Source organism: Moschus berezovskii, chromosome 4, assembly GCF_049115385.1.
Source record: "Moschus berezovskii isolate FMDL1 chromosome 4, NW_MosBer_1.0, whole genome shotgun sequence".
Taxonomy (NCBI): domain Eukaryota; kingdom Metazoa; phylum Chordata; class Mammalia; order Artiodactyla; family Moschidae; genus Moschus; species Moschus berezovskii.
Window position 1 is genome coordinate 67332422 of NC_142463.1, and position 21765 is coordinate 67354186.

The following is a 21765-nucleotide window of genomic DNA, read 5'->3' on the forward strand; positions in this document are numbered from 1 at the left end:
CTCTTTAAAATAGTGTGACCATTGTGTATGTTATCTTTGTTTATTGTATTTGTATTTTGTATTTTTTGTACTATTTTATTCACATGTGTGTCCAATGATGTCTTCCCTGTTTTCTTTATTTTTTATTTAATTATTCTAGTCACGTGAACTGGAAATTTCAGTTTATTGGCGTGATTGGCGATCTCTGTGTGCTGTAAAATTTCTGAGGTTAGAAGATTTTTTAGACAACCAACGGCATGGCATGTGTCTCTATTTGGAACCACAGGGTACTTTATTTGCAGAGGTAATAAATGTATTTTATTTTAAATATTCATTACTGCAATCGAAATTATATATGTAAGCAACATGATGTAGAAGTGGGAAGAGTATTTAGGCTGAATGACAGATAACTTGAATTCTTGGCTCAACTCTGCCACTAAATAGTGTATTACCCAAGACAAATCATTTTTCTTTTCTAGGTCTGTTATCATCTAGAAAATGAGGGGATGGAACTAAATTATATCTCAGATTCTCTTAAGTTTTTAAAACTTAGAAGTTTACTGAATTTCATGAACCATGAATCTAATGCTGTATTCATGTCAACTTAAATTTTCTTCACTGCAGGTTACCTTTTTTAATCCAGTTATTGAAAGAAGACCAAAACTCCAGAGACAAAAGAAAATTTTTTCCAAACAACAAGGTAATTACTAAGAAATTAGCTACAGAGTGTTCCAGTGTTATCTTAAATATTTTTAAATGTACATGCTATTTAAAAAGTGATACCCATCAAGGCTTTTTGCTTATTTGTTCAATTATTTAGTTAGTTTTATTAGGGAAAATTTTAAACATATATATATGTATAGAGACCAGTGCAATTTAACATTACTCGGCTTCAACAACAGTCAACTCATGTCCAATTTTGTTTCATCCATGTTCCATCTCTCACAACTTCCTCAGCTTATTTGAAGTGAACCTAGACATCATATTGATTCATCCATAGATATTACAGTTAGTATCCCTAAAAGATAAGGATTCTTTTTTTTTTCAACCTTAACTGCTTATCATTACTAGACTTAAGTGAGCAATTCCTACCTATTTATTTTTTAAACTAATTTTGCTTTTTTGCACTAGCCTTTAATAACACATAGTTAAGAACTGTTTTTTTTTTAAATGACAGATACTATTTGTTCTTCATAAATTATAAACCAATGAATATGAATTTTTCAGCTATGGCTTTTCGTAATATATTAAAAAATTACTTGTTCGGTTTTCTTTATTTACAATATCCACAGGCAAAACCTTTCTCAGAGCTCCTCAAATGAATATTAATATCGCCACTTGGGGAAGACTTGTGAGAAGAGCGATACCTACAGTAAACCATTCTGGCACCTTCAGCCCTCAAGCCCCTGTGCCTGCTGCAGTGCCAGTGGTTGACGTACGCATCCCTGCGTTAGCACCTCCAGCTAGGTATGTGCTTTAATGTTTTTAAGCTTTTGTAAAATAATCATTGTGACACTCATACATACTGATTACAGTGAATCTATTAGAAGTCTCATTTTTTCCAAATAGTATTTTGAGGTTAGTGCTCTGCTTGCTTTTAAAAACAATAAAATTGTTTGCTTTCATTTTAAAGCTACTTAAAATATATACTTTTGATTACTGCTTTTGGTGAATTGCTTTATCTTTTATAAGTGATTCAACAGTAACCAAGTTGGACTTTGATCTTGAACCTGAGCCTCCTCCAGCCCCACCACGTGATTCTTCCCTCGGAGAAATAGATGAATCTGCAGGAGATTTGGATACACCAGGACAGGTAAGGCATTTTAAACCTTGTATAATTCCTTTTCACCAAATAAATTACCAGTTACAACATCATGGTAATTTACCAGCTATAGCATCATTGGGCTTCCCTTGTGGCTCAGATGGAAAAGAATCTGCCTCCAATGTGGGAGACTGGGATTGGATCCCTGGGTAAGGAAGATCCCCTGGAGGAGGACATGGCAGCCCATTGCAGTATTCTTGCCTGGAGAATCCTCATGGACAGAGGAGCCTGGTGGGCTACATGGGGTTGCAAAGAGTCAGACACAACTGAGCAACTAACACTATAGCATCATAGTGAATGAGATGCACTTTTAAGTTGTTTCTTGTGAGTGAAACGTAAAAACCTCTGGATGCCCATGAGCCACTAGAGATAGAATAGGTTGCTTATTCTAGGAGCCTGGGAGTATGGCTGATATTAGATGAAGTATTTCCTGACACTGTGCATCTTCTAACTAGGTTAACATGATACCTGGAAATGCATATAAAATGAAACTAATGTATTCATTTTTTCAATTGAAGTATGATTGATTTACAACACTGTTTCAGGTATACAGTGTAGTGATTCAGTATTTTTTTCAGATTCTATTTCATTATAGCTTTTTACAAGATAATGGTTATAATTCCCTGTGCCATACAATATATCCTATTATCTATTTTATTTATAGAAGTTTGTATCTAGTAATCCTATACCCTTAGTTTGTCCCTCTCCTATTCCTTCTCCCCTTGGCAACCACAACTTTGTTTTCTAAATCTATGAGTCTATTTCTGTTTTGTAAATACATTCAATTATATTATTTTTTAGATTCCACATATGTGATATATACCATTTCTTCCTCTGTCTGACTTATTTCACTAAGGGTAATTTTCTCTAGATCCATCCATATTGCTGTAGAGGGCATTATTTCATTCTTTTTGTGGGCAGAGATTAATTTTCCATTGTATATCTATATACCACATTTTAAAACAATTTTTTTGAAGTACAGTTGATTTACAGTGTTGTGCTTAATTTCTTCTGTAAAGCAGAGTGACTCAGTTATACATATAAATATTTTTTCCATTACAGTTTATCACAGGATATTGAATATAATTTCTTATGCTATATAGTAGGACCTTGTTGTTTATCCATCCTGTATATAGTAGTTTGCGTCTGCTAATCCCACATTCCCAATCCTTTCCTCCCCCAAACCCATCACCCTTGACAACCACAAATCTGTTCTCTATATTTCTGAGTGCTTTGTTTTGTAGATATGTTCATTTGTGTTATATTTTAGATTCCACATATAAATGATATCATGTGGTATTTGTCTTTCTCTTTCTGACTTAATTCATTTAGCATGATAATCTCTAGGTCCATCCATGTTAGTGCAGACGGCATTATTTCATTCTTTTTTAATGGCTGAGTAATTCCATTGTGTGTATGTGTGTGTATATATATATATACACACAGACACACACACACCAAATGTTCTTTATCCATTCATCTATCAATGGACATTTAGGTTGTTTCCATGCCTTGGCTATTGTAAATAGTGCTTCAAGAACATAGGGGTGCGTGTAACTTTTTGAATTAGAAATTTGTCTCAGTATATGCCCAGGAATGGGATTGCTGGATTATAGGGCAACTATATTTTTAGTTTTTTGAGGAACGTCTATACTGTTTTCTATAGTGGCTGCACCAATTTACATTCCTACCAACAGTGTAAGAGGATACCCTTTCATGTGCCTACTGCCCATCTGTATATACTGCATCTTCTTAAACCAGTGGTCTGTTGGTTGACACTTTGGTTGCTTCCATGAAACTAGGTATTGTAAATAGTGCTGCTGTGAACATTGGAGCTCCTGTATCTTTTCAAATTAGTGTTTTTATTATTCATTTTTTACAATTTTAAGATAAGAGTAATATATAATTAATAACCATAAAAATGAATAATAATATCTGAATTTTATTTTCTCATTCATATTTATATTGATTTAACATTTTTTCTTTATTCTTACCTAATAAGTTGTTTTCTGAATGTTTCTGTGATTTAATGAGTGTTTAATATTTACAGGTTTCAGAAACTGTTTTTGAGACTGAGAATGACAGAAATAGAATACTTCCAAAATCTCAATCTGAACATGAGCCTGATATCCCTCAGTCAGGCCTAGAGTATAGTGGTATTCATGAACTTGAAGACAGAAGGTAAAGAATATATCCACAGCTTTACTTACACATTTGGTCCCATACTTTTGCCTTATTTTTAATTGGCATTACTGTTTTCAGATCTCAACAAATGTTTCAGTTCAATCTACAAGACTTCAGGTGTTGTGCTGTCTTGGGTAGAGGACATTTTGGAAAGGTAATCTTTTAAATTTTCTTTCAAATGCCTACAAGAGTAATCATTCAAATGAGAAATAATTATTTTAATCTAATTTCAGGTGCTTTTGGCTGAATATAAACACACAAATGAAATGTTTGCTATAAAAGCCTTAAAGAAAGGAGACATTGTAGCACGAGATGAAGTAGACAGGTTAGTTTTTTAAAAATGCAATTGTTACACTTTTCTAAAGTTATAACTTATGAAAATCAATGTATTCAGTATATATCAAAATGATAAAATTTTCTCTTTTCATAATATGGTTGATCATTGAATAACATGGTCTTCAACTACATGGGTTCACTTAAATATGGATATTTTTCATTTAGTAAATGCTGTAATATTACATAGTCTGTGGTTGCGAATTCATAGATGTGGAAGAACTGCAGATACAGAGGGCTGACTGTAAATTATGCACGATTAACCCCCATGTTGTTCAGGGGTCAACTGTAATAAGTAAAGAAACTAAATAAATTAATGCATGAGGTGGGTATTGATTAAATATTGTTTTTCTTTCTAGCAAATTCCCTCTTCCCATTCTTATGACATTTTACTGCTTGGTGAATACCAAAAAAAGTTGATGAAATGTTTAAACTAATCCTAATAAGTTTTTATACGTGGAAATGTTGAAGTGTTTGTATGAATTAGGAACTATTACACATCTGGGGTTGGGTGAGGCTATTTCGCATTTCATACTACAGAAGTAATAAGATGTCATTTACAAGTAATCTTCGGTTAAGTGATTAATTCATTCTGCTTTTTAAAATACACCTATATCTATTTTTTGCTCTATTTCTGTTAAATATTTTTGACCACAGCATCTTTCCTTTCTGCGTGTAAATTGGTATGGATTAATCTTCATATATTACTAACAGACAGCCCTATATAATGAAAACAGCCTGGGATTATGAGTGAGAAGATTCTCTAGTCCTGATTGTTCCTTCTTAATTAGTGATTTGATCCCAGAGCAATTCACTGAACATCTTTGAGCCTCAATTAACCCACATATTTTTAAAATACATTTTTTGGTAATACTTGCCTTACTAAATTGGATTATTGCCATATAATCAGATTGCCAATATATCAGATTGCTGTTTTTAATACATTTCCACTGTATGGGAAGTTCTTAGAATTAGGATCACTCTTAAAAGATGAGCGTTTCCTTTATGTAAATCTTTTCCTTTTGGGTTTGCCTATTTATTTTTTAATCTGTTTCTCATACTCCTCAATTATATCAAAATAAACTCTTCCTTGATCTAAAACTACTCAGGATTTTGCATAATATTTATAAAATATTCTGAACACCATAGTATATGGTAACAGTTACATCAGTAGTTAAAGCCAACCTTTAATTACACTGTCAGTCTGTTTTTAATTACAATAATAGTATGGTCAGATGTTTTTCTCTTCTGGAAGAATATTTGCTTTATTCTAGATCCATATATGGTAAATTCATTTATAGCCTAAAATAATAGTTAGTAATATGAAAGTGGTAATAACTCGGTGGTTTGTATAACTTTCTGTTACATTGTTACTGCTTTGAGCCACATCTCTGTAGGAAAAAAAACTTTCCAATTAAATATAGATAATGTTAATATTACTATTAAAGAAGAATGTCTGGATCAGAGGATGAAGCTTTAGCCAGATTCAATGGACATGGGTTTGGGTGAACTCCGAGAGTTGGTGATGGACAGGGAGGCCTGGCGTGCTGCAGTTCATGGGTTCGCAAAGAGTCGGACACGACTGAGCAACTGAACTGAACTGAGGCCATTACCCCTACTTTAAGAGGTGGCAAGAATACACAGAAGAACTATACGAAAAAGATCGTAATGACCCAGATAACCACAATAGTAGGCTCACTCACCTAGAGCCAGACATCCTGGAATGCAAAGTCAAGTGTACCGTAGGAAGCATCACAATGAACAAAACCAGTGGAGGTGATGGAATTCCAGTTGAGCTGTTTCAAATCCTAAAAGATTATGCTGTTAAAGTGCTGTACTCAATATGCCAGCAAATTTGGAAAACTCACTCAACAGTGGCCACAGGATTGGAATAGGTCAGTTTTCATTCCAGTCCCAAAGTAGGACAATGCCAAAGAATGTTCATATTACTACACAATTTCACTCACATCACATGCTAACAAAGTAATGCTCAAAATTCTCGAAGCTAGGCTTCAACAGTATTGAAACCGATAACTCATAGATCATCAAGCTTTATTTACAAATGGCAGAGGAACAGAGATCAGATTACCAACATCCTTAGGATCATATCAAGCTAGGGCTTCCCTCATAGCTCAGTTGGTAAAGAATCCACCTGCAATGCAGGAGACCCTGGTTTGATTCCTGAGTCAGGAAGAGCCACTGGAGAAGGGATAGGCTACCCACTCTAGTGTTCTTTGGCTTCCCTTGTGACTTAGCTGGTAAAGAACCGCCTGCAGTGCAGGAGACCTGGGTTCAATCTCTGGGTTGGGAAGATCCCCTGGAGAAGGGAAAGGCTACACACTCCAGGTTTCTGGCCTGGAGAATTCTATGGTCCATGGGGTCGTGGAGTGGGATATGAATGAGCAACTTTCACTTTACTTTTCATTGAATTATAGAAAAAAGCAAGGGAATTCCAGAAAAAAAAGTATTTTTGCTTCATTGAGTACGCTAAAACCTTGACTGTGTGGATCACAACAAACTGTGGAAAATTCTTCAAGAGATGGGAATACCAGACCACCTGACCTGCCTCTTGAGAAACCTGTATGCAGATCAAGAAACAACAGTTAGAACTGGACATGGAACAACAGACTGGTTCCACATTGGGAAAGGAGTACGTTGAGGCTGTATATTGTCACCCTGCTTATTTAACTTATAGGCAGAGTACATGATGAGAAATGCCAGGCTGGATGAAGCACAAGCTGGAGACAAGATTGCAGGGAGAAATATCAGTAACCTCAGATAAGACGAACTAGAGAGCCTCTTGGTAAATGTGAAAGAGGAGAGTGAAAAAACTGGCTTAAAACTCAACATTGAAAAAATGAAGATCATGGCATCTGGTCCCAAATGGGATTTGTCACTTCATGGCAAATAGATGGGGAAACAATGGAAACAGTGAGAGACTTTATTTTCCTGGGCTTCTATTACTGCAGATGATGACTGCAGCCATGAAATTAAAAGACACTTGCCCCTTGGAAGAAAAGCTATGACAAACCTAGACAGTGTATTAAAAAGCAGAGATATCACTTTGCCAACAAAGGTCCATGTAGTCAAGGCTATGGTTTTTCCAGTAGTCATGTACAGATGTGAGAGTTGGACCATAAAGAAGGCTGAGTGCCGGAGAATTGATGCTTAACTATTGTGTTGGAGAAGACTCTTTGTCTGCAAGAGTCCCTTGGACTGCGTGGAGATCAAGCCAGTCAATCCTAAAGGAAATGAATCCTGAATTTCCTTGGAAGGACTGATGCTGAAGCTCCAATACTTTCATCACTGAAGTGAGAAGCCGACTCGTTAGGAAAGGCTGTGATTCTGGGAAAGATTGAAGATAGGAGAAGGGAACGACAGGATGAGATGGTTGATTGCATCACTGACTCAATGGACATGAGTTTGAGCAAGCTCTGGGAGATGGTGAAGGACAGGGAAGCCTGGTGTGCTGCTGTTCCATGGGGTCACAAATAGTCAGACACCTGAGCAGCTGAACAACAACAAAATTAATCTCAGTTCAGTCCCTCAGGCGTGTCTGTCTCTTTGCGACCCCACGGACTGCAGCACACAAGGCTTTCCTGTCCATCACCTACTCCTGGACCTTATGCAGAATTAATCTAGCCTTAGTGAAAGGTTGATGAGTTTTCATTTTACTTCAGTTATAAATTCACTTATTCAGTAACGTGGAAGTAAAATAATCTCCAGTAGAAACAGGGAAATGTAAAATTCAGAGTGAGAAATAAAACTTGCTCTTAGAGGAATTTGAGGAAAACATAAAAAAGAAAGCAATTATAGGAAGGCAAGAAAAAAACTTAGAAACTAAGAAAGTAGACCAGCATGTTTTCAAAAATAATGTAACTTGAAAATCTGAATAGTAAATAACTAAGCAAAAATCCATTATATCCACTTTTCACTTCATTCTTTTAATAGATCCATAGAATTCAATGTTATTGCATATAAGTGCAGTTTTTTTAATAGTTCTGGAATACTTGATGGTTCTTAATGTCACTTTTATTTTCTAAAGTTTATTTTTCTAGTATGAATCTTCTTATTTTACTTATAGAAAATTCCAAACCAACTTATTTTTTGTTATTTGGTTTGTTTTTGTTTTCTGCTACTTTTATTGAGACAGAATTGACTTGCAGTACTGTATAAGTTTAAGTTGTATGGCATCATTATTTGATTTACGTACATCATGAAATGATAATCACAGTAAGTTCAGTGAGCATCATATAGATACAAAATTCAAAAAATAGAAAAATATGTATTTTCCTTGTTATGAGAACTCTTATGAATTATTCTCTTAACAACTTTCATATATAACATACAGCAATGTTAATTTTATTTATCATATTGTATATTATATCTCTAGTACTTACTTATAACTGGAAGTTTGAACATTTTTTACTGCCTTTACACAAATTATGCACTAAAGTCAAACTAATGCAATTCATGTACGAAGATCACGTTTTCCACCTACTGTTAGTTGAACTTTCTGAGTGCCATCTTCCCCTACTCCTAAGTAAGAATGTTAAATGTATGTTAGTTACGCCTCCTCATTCAGCTTCGTTTCTGTACCAGTTCAAATTTCCAAGCAACAGAATAGACTTGGAAGTACATTTTTGCAGCTGCAGAACAAAAGCATAGCTAGCCAGATTTTTTTATATATATCATATATACATGCTGCTGCTGCTGCTAAGTCGCTTCAGTCATGTACGACTCTCTGCGACCCCAGAGACGGCAGCCCACCAGGCTCCTCCGTCCCTGGGATTCTCCAGGCAAGAACACTGGAGTGGGTTGCCATTTCCTTCTCCAATGCATGAAAGTGAAAAGTGAAAGTGAAGACGCTCAGTCGTATCCAACTCTTGGCGACCCCACGGTCTGCAGCCCACCAGGCTCCTCCATCCATGGGATTTTCCAGGCAAGAGTACTGGAGTGGGTTGCCATTGCCTTCTCCATCATATATACATATATATGCTTTAATCATATATATGCTTTAATCCTAAGATTAGCCTTATTAGTGATGTAATTTTCCACAGACCAAAATAACTATTTATACAGTTTTTAAGTTTCGCTTGCTCCTTGGAAGGAAAGTTATGACCAACCTTGATAGTATATTAAAAAGCAGAGACATTTCTTTGCCAACAAAGGTCCGTCTAATCAAGGCAATGGTTTTTCCCATGGTCATGTATGGATGTGAGAGTTGGACTGTGAAGAAAGCTGATCGCCGAAGAATCTATGCTTTTGAACTGTGGTGTTGGAGAAGACTCTTGAGAGTCCCTTATACTGCAAGGAGATCCAACCAGTCCATTCTAAAGGAGATCAATCCTGGATGTTCATTGGAGGGACTGATGCTAAAGTTGAAACTGCAATACTTTGGCCACCTCATGTGACGAGTTGACTCACTGGAAAAGACTCTGATGCTGGAAAAGGTTGGGGGCGGGAGGAGAAGGGGACGACAGAGAATGAGATGGCTGGATGGCATCACCGACTCTGTGGACATGAGTTTGAGTGAACTTCGGGAGTTGGTGATGGACAGGGAGGCCTGGCGTGCTGTGATTCATGGGGTCGCGGAGAGTCGGACACGACTGAGCGACTGAACTGAACTGAACTGAACATATCAAATAATGTACTAAAGGAAGTATGCCAAAAAATGTTAGAATTGAACTAGTCACTTAGGGAGATAAACCATAAATACATTAGTTATGCAAATAAAAGAAATTAGATATGTTTGAGTTAAAGATAAACAGCATAGACAGTCACAGGGGAAACATCAAAGTGACAGTGCACTGGTGGATTTAGGTAAGGCCTTGTAAAGATTGGATTTGTGCTTGTTTTGGCAGATGGAAGATATTTGGGAAAATGGAGAGGAAAAATGACAATTTAGGGGAAAATGTTTTGGACAAAATGAATAAAGTTTCAGGTTTTTCATGGACTTTTAAGGAGAACATACAATTTAGATTAAATTGGGAAAAGTTAAAGAGTCTTATGGAGCAGCTTTTTGGTGTGATGTAACATGCTTAAGATTATTATTCTTGTTTGGGTTTGTAGAAGAGCTTTCCTCCTTTACCTAAGATATATATCCAATCCTCATCAATATTGTCAGTCCTCATCAAAGAATTCTATGAATGGGATTAAAACCATTTTAAGGAGCACTCTCATCAGTTCTTTAGACCATTTATATGTTCAACACAGGTCTAACACAGGTCTATATAGCCATCCAGTTGAGAATCAGTAATTCACCCATAGTGGATTAGTAATTCATGCATAAATGATACACAGTGAAAGAGGCCATGTTTGTCGTGTGCTTGACAACAAAACATTTTGTCAGTTTGTTATTTCATGTGTATATTTTATCCTCATTAGCCACAATTTGGATAGACCTAGTAAATCACTTTTTTTAGAATCTAATTTGCAGATCTTGCCCAATTGTACATTATTTTCCAATAAATTTAAATGGTGATGAAGTCAAAGCTATTAACTTTTCTTTTTAATCATCTGTGAATTTATTTCTAATAGTGACTTAATTTGTAGTAGCATTTAGAAACCTTGCAAATGTATGTATACATAAGCTGAACACTCTAGAAGCAATTATAATGGGGTTTTCTGAGTATATATAAAATTATAAACAGTATGAAATAGAGGGTAAGAGCTCATCTAGAATGTGACCATATTAGATGTACTGTAAACACTATTTCATAGGAGCTATATTTACTGTATTTAAAACTGAAGAGGTGTTTTAGTTCATCATTCTGAATACAACTGTATTAACAGCAATGAAAATTCATTGTTCCTTCTAACAACAGTTATACTTTTAAATGTTTTAAAGTTCTCTTTAAATTTTCTTGAGTCATAGCAATATAGTCTGGATATCCAGACAAATGCTTTAATCTTTAAATTAATCTTTTTAAAATTAATTCTTAAAGAGATCCCAAAGAAAGGAGAATGAGTCTACCTCCTTCTAATATTAGAATTTTGGTTTGGTATTTTGAAATCAACAACCACATACACAAATAAACATGAAATCTAAAGAATTACTTAATTTAAAAAAATAAAAGCATTATTAATGCTTTTCAACAAACTTTTAACAGCAGTTTTTTATTCTGGTCTCTAAAACAAACCAAAAAATGCCTATTTTATGTTAGAAACAGAAATGTAAAATTAAATGTATATATTTATTTTGATCAGTCCTTAAAAACGTTAATTCAAAGTTATATTTGAATAATATTTGACCTGGTTTTCTTCTGCTTTGAGGTTTTTTTTTTTTCCTTTCAGTTATATGTATACATGTGTCTATTTTTCAAATTCTTTTCCCATTTAGGCTGTTACATAGTATTGAATAGAGTTCCTTGTTGGTTATCCACTTTAAATGTAGCAGTGTATATTTGTCTGCTTTGAGTTTTAAGTGAGGTTGATTTACTAAATATTTTCAAGGGACAGAAGGTTGATATTTCTTGCCATTTAGGCAAAATTAATGTTTCAGAGTCAGTAAGTTTGACCGCTATTCTTTTAAACAGCTTATAAGAATTCTTAGCTATATAGATTTTATAGATAAATTGTATCATTCTCCAAGAGCTTCCTTGAAGCTTTTAATAGAATTCTCCATGAAACTCCTTTATTTTCCAGGTAGCCTCCTAAATTAAAATGTTATGCAGTGTATTTTTACCTCTCAGATTCATATGATAGAATATTTGGATACCATAGCTTGTGAATTATAAATATACACTGTCCTTGAAATCACCTTGATCACAAAGTTTATATTTTAAAATTATGCTTTAGGTTGCTAAATCCTCTGACCAATTCCTGAAAATTTTTCACAGTTCAATTCTAATTAAGACTTTTTTATGATTACCACTAGTCTTATGTGTGCTACTCTGATACTATCAATAATGAATTTTATGTCATGGTAATCATATTTAGTTTTCATTAATATATTTCTATTAAAGTCATTTATATATCACATAACCCAAATTTTCAAAGCATTTATAGCAAAACAACATATTTTATGGTTTTAAAGTCATAATGATTAAGAGCTTCGCTTATTTTAGAGTTTAGTAATTTTTAAAGAATGTTATTTGCAACTAGAACTTTAAAAAAAAAACACCAGTGATATTTTAATGTTTTCTCTTACAGCCTGATGTGTGAAAAAAGAATTTTTGAAACTGTGAATAGTGTAAGGCATCCCTTTTTGGTGAACCTTTTTGCATGCTTCCAAACCAAAGAGCATGTTTGCTTTGTAATGGAATATGCTGCCGGTGGGGACCTAATGATGCACATTCACACTGATGTCTTTTCTGAGCCAAGAGCTGTGTGAGTATTTAGACATTTCTCTGAGTTTCTTCATGACTGATTGCTTTCTGGGAAGGAAGAAAACTCTCTGAATTTTAGATTTATTTTTTCCCTCAAATGGAAAATAGAAGAAGGAGTCTTAGAACTCTTAACTTGCCTTTTTGCCATATATAAATGTATCTATTTCTCTGCTGTTTATGTTGAAAATATCGTGTATTACCCTAAGTCACACTTGATAACTTAGATATACCATTTAGGTTTGTTTTAGTAAAATTTCTTTTTTTCTAGTATATTTTATTCCTAAGGAATGCCATCTGGGACCATGGCTTTAAATATTAACTAAACTCAAAGTACATTGTTAAGTGAAAAAAAAATGTAGAAGAGCTCTTATCATATATTTGTATGAAATATTTATATTTGCAGTTTAAAACAGTATGCCTTAAGTATTAAAATACTTAAGGCATATGCTTAAAATATTTCTGAAAAAATATAAAAGAAATTGATATGCATGTCACCTCCAATGAAAGGTGTAGAATCCAGATTTATGATAATAAATAACTGAGTATACTGTTTAAAATTTATATTTCACTGAATACTTACTATGTTAATTATTTTATCACCATAACCCTTTTTGTAGTTTTTGAGTGTGATATTATATGGAAGTTTTTCTTATTCAGATGCAAAAGAATAAATAATAACAAACACTTATGACTAAACATAATGTGTATATATTCTCCCCCTGTTGTTATCTCCCTGTTTTATCGCTTTTAAGGGTGGAGCTAGGGATTTGAACCTAGGAAAATTTACTCTTAATAGCTACACTCTACGTGCGTATGTTTACCAAATTTATGTCTCCAGCCCTTACCTTGTTCCTAAACTTCCAAGTCTAATAACAGTCAGCAGCCAACTTGACTTTTCCCTTTATGTAGCTGATAAGTATTTCAAGTATCTCAAAATGAACTCCTGATGTTTCCCTTTCCCCCCACTTCACCCACCATTCCCCAACCTGTTGCTCTTCTAGTCTTCTCTCTTTTAAATGGTAATACCATGTACCACTTGTTCAGGCCAAAACACAAGGAGTCATTCTTGATTCTCTTTTTTCCTTACCTGTAACATCTAAATTCTGCCCCCAAAACATAAAAATCATAAACCAATGATTAGTAAATCTTTGTTGTTGTTGTTTAACCGCTAAGTTGAGACTGACTCCTTTGTGACCTCATGGACTGTAACTCGCCAAGCTCCTCTGTCCATGTGATTTCCCAGGCAAGAATACTGGAGTGGGTTGTCGTTTTCCTTCTCCAAGGTATTTTCCTGACCCAGGGATCGAACCTGCATCTCCTGAATTGGCAGGAGGATTCTTTACCACAGGGAAGCTCAGTAAACCTTTATTGGGTTTATTATAAAATCTTTATCTCTTGTCTGTATTCTCACAACTGACATTTGTGTAATGTTTTTACTTTCCTCTCTTTATTTGATTCTTACCATAACCACTAGAGGTATAACAGAACAGATAGTAGTACTGTCATATTTTCAAATTTCAAATAAAGAAATAGGGCATTAGTCCTGGTGGATAGTGAAGCTTTCAATAACGGAGGCAAAACCCACAAAATAATAGGCAGCTATTAAAAATGTGTTCCCTGAATATTTAAAAATTAAAAGCAGGCCATTTAGACTATGTCTAGCCCTGTACTGACTGCCGTGGAAATTTTGCTTTTGTTTTGTTACACTTTTTTTTGAGATAAATATAAATTCCTATTCTACATTAACACACTTTTTATTCTTTCTGAGAATACAAATTACATAGTACCAATGAAACAATTAACCCCAGTGAAATACAAGAATAAAATGCTACATTGCAGTACTTTATATCTGCAGTACCTCCCTCTAATCATTCAGATCTCACCTGCAATGTCATTTCTTTGAAGGTCCTTTCCTGAGTACTTTATCTAAAATATCACTGTATCACTAATGTCTAAATCAGGTCACTGTATTCTGTTTTATATTTTATGTTCTCCATACCACTTTATTTATATCTGAAATTGTCTTATTTATTTTTTACATTTTAGTTGTCTGTTTCCACTCACTGCAGGGGCACAGTGACGACTGTGTCTATTCTGTGTTCTAGTGGAGCACCTCGAGGGGAGGGGTGGCTCACATATACTAGGCAAACATATTCTTGTTGCTTGAGACAATGGAATCAAAATTAGTCCTAGCCTTGCTGTGTTCTAGCAATGTGATTTTAAATTAGTTACTCTGAGAGCTTCATTTTCTGCTTCTGTGAAATATTTATCTTAAAGGTTTAGTTTGAAGATACTCCCTGTACTCAGTTATTTCCTAAGTATCATTAGGACAATCTATTTACAAATAAACAAAAGAGAAATCAAGGTATTTTTATAATTGTCATAGTTTTGTTTTGCCAGCAAAATAAGTTTCTTTATAAAAAAAAAACCTTAATCAAGTTGAGAATCACATTGTTTTAATGGACTTAATTTCTGATAATTATTTAAGATATAATGTATAATAAAATATTAATAGTTGAATTTTAAAATTCTCAAAATCATGTATCCATCTTTATAAAAATAAGTAAACACAAAACATAACTGTATTATCTATATGTACACATAAATGCATTCTAAAAGTTTGAAGAACAATCACCAAACTAATAAGAGCAGTTATCTCTATGGATAGTAGCGGCGTTAGGATGAGATGGAGATGTATGAATGAAAAATTGTGCTTTGAGGTAGGGGTGTTATGTGTTTTTTATGGAGGAAATATCCTTGTATTACTTGTAAAATTAAGATTCTCTTTAGTGTCTCCTTCTAGGCTATTCTACACTGAAGACAGCCCTGCATTTTTTAATTAATTCATTTATTATTGACCTATCTCCTTATTCGTTAAGGCTATTGTATATCAAGCATTTTGCTCAGTATTTAGGCTGAACTCTGAAAAAGACAAAACATGGTCCAGTCCTTCAAGAGTTAATATTCTAGCTTGGTTGAAGTTTTCCTAAGATCGAAACCTATTTAGCCAATTTTCAGACGTCTTCACCTGTCCCAAGGCAATTTGAGGTCAATATCTAAATACAAACTCACTTTCCCCACAAAATTTAGGCTACTTCTATATTTCTTCACCTCTTCATTATAGTAAGAAGGAAACCTGGAGAATCATCTTCAGCTTTTCCTTCTCCCACATCTTTTATATTAATAGCTAATGAGACACTAAGTTCTGTTGTGCTCATTTTAAAGTTTTTCTTATTCTCTTGTGGTCACTGCATTAGAGGTTCTAATAATCTTTCATCTGGACTATCATTTTAGCCTTATCTGTTCCTTATCCCTCTGGATATCTACCTACTTGCACTCCAGCCTTCACACTACTATCAAGAAATTTCTCTCTAACACAAATCTGATCATTCTGCTCTCTTTAAAATGGTTTGATTCACTATTGCTAAAAGAAGAATTTTCAGTACAGGCATACCTCAGATATATTGCAGGTTCAGTTCCAGACCACTGCAGTAAAACAAATATCATAATAAAGTGAGTCATGTGAATTTTCTGGTTTCCCAGTGCATTTAAAAGTTTCATTTACACTATACTGTAGTCTATTAAGTGTATGATAGCATTGTCTTTTTAAAAAATGTACATAGTTAAATTAAGAAATACTTTGCTAAAAAATGCTAACTATCATCTGAGCCTTTGGGATAGTAATGTCAGAGATCACAGATCATCATAACAAACATAATGGTGATGAAAAAGTTTGAAATATTGAGAGAATTACTAAAATGTGACACAGACTTAAAGTGAGCAAATGCTGTTGGAAAAATGGCACCCATTGTGTTTCCATTCAGGGTTGCCACAAACCTTCAATTTGTTAAAAAAAAGAAACAAAACAGAGTTATCTGTGAAACACAATAGAAGTGAAAATGCAGTAAAACAAGGTATGCCTTTGTTCATAATGACAATCAAGGTCTTTTGCAACTAAATCTCAGGCTGTCTTCTCAGCCTCATCTTCGACTACTTCTTCCCTCATCATTTACTTCAGCCACAAACTTGTTATTGGTTGTCAAACATGCTATGCCTTGTACACCGCTATTCCTTTCCCTCTTAGGGAAATGCCCTATATTTCTCCCACAAAAGTTCTACCTTTTATAACATCCTTCTGCCTTTATAATGGCATATTGTAATTTTTTCCAAAGAACCAGATCAAATATCTACTCTAAGGACTTAAGTGACCCCCACCCAGATGAAGTTAATGGCTTCCACTTTAGAGACTGTATTTTTCTTATTTATAAAATACTTAGCACATATCTCACATGTCTGGCACATAGTAAGGACTCAATAAATATTTGTGAAATTAGTTAACTAGAGTTCTGCTTCAAAGCATAAAAGTATAAACTCTGGGATTCAAAAACAGTGGAATTTATTAAAATTCTTTTGATTTAATTCTTGAAACAGATTTTATGCTGCATGTGTAGTTCTTGGGTTGCAGTATTTACATGAACACAAAATTGTTTATAGGTAAGTAAAACTTTGATACTTTCTAATTGCTTATTGATATGAAGTAGAATTAAAGATGATTAAGAATAGTTTGTGTTTAATCATCTTCATAATTTTTTCTTTCATATGGTAAGTAACCATTAAAAAAGTTAAAACCCAATTTTGAAAGACATAGTTAACACAATAATTATATGATGAACTTCTTTGTTACTGGTCCTCTGACCATTACCTAATTAGAATAGTCAAATTGTAAGCTGGCCTATGATAACACAATTTACCAACCATATTCATCCTGGTGAATATTTATATTCAGTTGATCGACTATAGAAAATTTCTGTAGACTGCTACTACTGAAAATTTTTTCATGATAAGTAGCTTGTGTCATTTTGCTTCCTTCATTAAGCCTTGCTTAGTGAAGTGTACTTGAGGACGTCGCTGATTAGCTGATTTACGTACTGGCACAAACTCCTTACCAAATTGTCGACCAGTTAGAAATAGTTCATAGTCCAGCAACTAGTCTGTGGGTAACACTTTGAATAGCATTGCTCTAGATCAGACAAATTGTAGGAAGGCCAGTCAGAATTAAAAGACTATAAACATGAGTTTATTGAAACTTCTAACAATGTTTTCAAGGTAATGGTTTCCTCATGACCTTATTTTACTCAAAGAATAAAATATTTTCAAGTTAGTTTGTAATCATTTAGTATGACTTAATGACTTCCTCTTTATTTTGAATTATTCTCTTAGAATGTTAAATCTGCTTGCTTATACCTTATTTATGCTGTTCATTTGACAGTTCTTTCTTATGGATGATATGTAGGGCATTTGAACAAGTCCGAGAGTTCCCTGGTGATCTAGTGGTTTGGATTCAGCACTTTCACTACTGTAGACCAAGTTCAGTCCCTTATATGGGAACTGAGATCTTGCATGCCACGTGGCATGACCATTAACTTATTTATTTATTAAGCTTGAATATCATGAAAGTATAGGTATCATGAAAGATACAAGAACTTTTTGTAAGCTTTAAAAAAATATGTATTAAATAGATAAAACATTTCTCTTAGATACATTCTTTTCTACATAATGGGGGAATACTCAGAAATTATATTTTGTAAAGGAATAATCTTGCCAAAAAAAGAAAATGAATATTTATAATATAGTATTTATAGTAAATCTCAAACCATAATATGTAAAAACTCATTTTTTAGTAAAGAGAAAGGATAACTCATATTAAAATGATGTTTCTACTTTATTATCTACTGATTTTATTGATTTTTTTTTATTTTGCTTTTTTTTATCCTGAACAGAGATTTGAAATTGGATAACTTATTGCTAGATACAGAGGGCTTTGTGAAAATTGCTGATTTTGGTCTTTGCAAAGAAGGTAATTGGATATTTTAAAGTGCCTTTTCTAATAAATTACTATTTCTTTGTGCTTTGGAAGTTTTCAAGTTTGTCTGTGGAAAGCAAAATGTAGTTTTTAATTTATTAAAAATTAAACTTTATTCTTTATTGAGATGGCAGAATGTTCATATATTCTAATCTATAACATTATTAAGAATTTATTCTGTGAACATGAATAAGATTCGGTTTTCAGAAATCACAGTATGGAAAATAAGACTCTCTTTGTATAGTTAATAATTTTGTCACTACTCTAAGAAAGCATTGATTAATCACCAGATTTTTTGCTTTGCTTGGATTGTGCAGAGTAAATTTAAATTACATATGCCTAAAAACCTCTCCTGCCTCTTAAAACTTCTAACATTTTAAATAGGAAAAAATGCATATGCCTCAAGAATCTTTTATGTATATATGTGTGTGTGTGTGTACACACAGAGGTAAATAAATGTCTAAACTGGGAAAATTTTAATCATATGTAGCATCAGTCAGTTCAGTTCAGTCGCTCAAGAAAGTGTAAAAAGCATGGGCTTAGGCACCACCCTTGAATCCTGACTCTGCCACTTATTTGCTCTGTGTCTTTGGACAAGTTACTTGTAACCTCATGGAGTCTGTTTTCTCAGCTGTAAAATAAGTGTAATTCTTCTTGTTTAGGAGTATTATGACAACTGGAGATAGTACCACAGTCTGTGGCACTGTGCCTCGTATGATAAATAGGTACATCTATTTCTGCTTCATTGACTATGCCAAAGCCTTTGACTGTGTCGATCACAATAAACTGTGGAACATTCTGAAAGAGATGGGAATCCCAGACCACCTGACCTGCCTCTTGAGAAACCTGTATGCAGGTCAGGAAGCAACAGTTAGAACTGGACATGGAACAACACACTGGTTCCAAATAGGAAAAGGAGTACGTCAAGGTTGTATATTGTCACCTTGCTTATTTAACTTATATGCAGAGTACATCATGAGGAACGCTGGGCTGGAAGAAGCACAAGCTGGAATCAAGATTGCTGGGAGAAATATCAATAACCTCAGATATGCAGATGACACTACCCTTATGGCAGAAAGTGAAGAGGAACTCAAAAGCCTCTTGATAAAAGTGAAAGAAGAGAGTGAAAAGGTTGGCTTGAAGCTCAACATTCAGAAAACGAAGATCATGGCATCTGGTCCCATCACTTCATGGGAAATAGATGGAAAAACAGTGGAAACAGTGTCAGACTTTATTTTTTTGGGATCCAAAATCACTGCAGATGCTGATTGCAGCCATGAAATTAAAAGACGCTTGCTCCTTGGAAGGAAAGTTATGACCAACCTAGATAGCGTATTAAAAAGCAGAGACATTACTTTGCCAACCAAGGTCCGTCTAGTCAAGGCTATGGTTTTTCCCGTGGTCATGTATGGATGTGAGAGTTGGACTGTGAAGAAAGTTGATCGCCGAAGAATTGATGCTTTTGAACTGTGGTGTTGGAGAAGACTCTTGAGAGTCCCTTATACTGCAAGGAGATCCAACCAGTCCATTCTAGAGGAGATCAATCCTGGATGTTCATTGGAAGGACTGATGCTAAAGCTGAAGCTGCAATACTTTGGCCACCTCATGCGACGAGTTGACTCACTGGAAAAGACTCTGATGCTGGGAAAGGTTGGGGGTGGGAGGAGAAGGGGACGACGGAGAATGAGATGGCTGGATGGCATCACCGACTCTGTGGACATGAGTTTGAGTGTACTCCGGGAGTTGGTGATGGACAGGGAGGCCTGGCGTGCTGTAATTCATGGGGTCACGGAGAGTCGGACACGACTGAGCGACTGAACTGAACTGAACTGAATACACTGCATTGTAGGAAACATTGTCTCCCTCTCTACCCTGGTGCTTCTTGTTTCTTATTCAGGTTTCTTTCCACCATATGCTGTACTGCTCATCACATCTTAAGTATTCAGTGAATATTTAATTAATCAGTAGTTGGATAAATGAATGAATGAATGAATTTTGTAAAACTTTGTCCATTATTTACCCACTGACCTCCTAATTATTGAATTCAGTGAAAGCTTTTTTCTTTTATTGGATCTCTCTGTATTGGACGTGTATCAGACACTGCTGACTGAAATGGTTTTGTTCCTCGGAGTCTGGCCTTAGCCCATTGCTATTCTTAAGTAGTTTTTAGCTAGCAGTTATATACTGCTGCTGCTAAGTCACATCAGTCGTGTCCAACTCTGTGTGAACCCATAGGCGGAAGCCCACCAGGCTCCTCTGTCCCTGGGATTCTCCAGGTAAGAATACTGGAGTGGGTTGCCATTTTCTTCTCCAATGCATGTAAGTGAAAAGTGAAAGTGAAGTCGCTCAGTCATGCCCAACTCTTAGTGACCCCATGGACTACGGCCTATCAGGCTCCTGCGTCCATGGGAGTCTCCAGGCAGGAGTACTGGAGTGGGTTGCCATTGCCTTGTCTGAATTATATACTAATGATTCCCAAATCTGTCATTTCCTTTCCAAACATATAGTCAACTATCTACTAGACAGTTACTTGAACAGTCATTCAGTAGGTACCTGAATCACTATCCGAACAGAAATAGTTTATTTTCCTCAGTCTCATTGGCAGTTGATGGTGCCGTAATCCTCAGTCTCCCAATCTGAAAATGTGAAATTGTTTTGGACTGTCTCCTCTTCAATACTTTTCACTTCCAGTTAATCACCAAATTGTATTGACATCTACCTCCTTAATGTTTGCTTTTTTTTCAAACAATATTTAAGTTTTTCATCTCCCCTCTATTTCCAATCATCATCTTGTTTTAACAAGTCTACTTTAATAGCCTCTTAACTTTTCTGTCTCTATTCTTTTTCTTCCTCAAATCTCAACCTGCCATATAATTGCTAAAATACAAAAGAGGCCCATATAAATTCAAAGCGGAGCATGGTACGTCCCTACTGAAAACATACGGTGGCAAAGACGTGATATATATTGCCCCACCTGATCTGCCTGCCTCCTTCTCCAGCCAGATCTCTCGCAGCTTTCTTCTTGGTACCTTCTGTTCCAGCAAAACCAGACTGCTTACAGTCTTTGTCTCTCCACCACTATCACTTATCTCAACTCTGTTTGCTGACTAACATCTGCTCATCCTTTATTCTTCTCAGGTATCACCTGTGCATGTAAGTTACCTGAAACTCATCTCCTGCTATCCCAAGTACCAAGTCAGCTTTCTAGGATGATGTGATCATCATAAGATGAATGAGCTTTTAACACTTTAGAA

The 21765-nt window shown here is 34.9% G+C and overlaps 1 protein-coding gene across 1 annotated transcript in view; it reads left to right on the top strand.

The window, feature by feature from the left end:
• PKN2 (protein kinase N2) overlaps positions 1–21765 on the top strand; it is a 151466-nt gene that overhangs the window by 111067 nt on the left and 18634 nt on the right. Inside the window, exons 9-18 of the mRNA XM_055403815.2 lie at positions 140–283; positions 604–679; positions 1272–1446; positions 1672–1792; positions 3852–3982; positions 4064–4139; positions 4219–4310; positions 12473–12649; positions 17080–17142; positions 18429–18505. Coding sequence (XP_055259790.1) covers positions 140–283; positions 604–679; positions 1272–1446; positions 1672–1792; positions 3852–3982; positions 4064–4139; positions 4219–4310; positions 12473–12649; positions 17080–17142; positions 18429–18505 — 1132 coding nt within the window. The remainder of the gene's footprint in view (positions 1–139; positions 284–603; positions 680–1271; positions 1447–1671; positions 1793–3851; positions 3983–4063; positions 4140–4218; positions 4311–12472; positions 12650–17079; positions 17143–18428; positions 18506–21765) is intronic.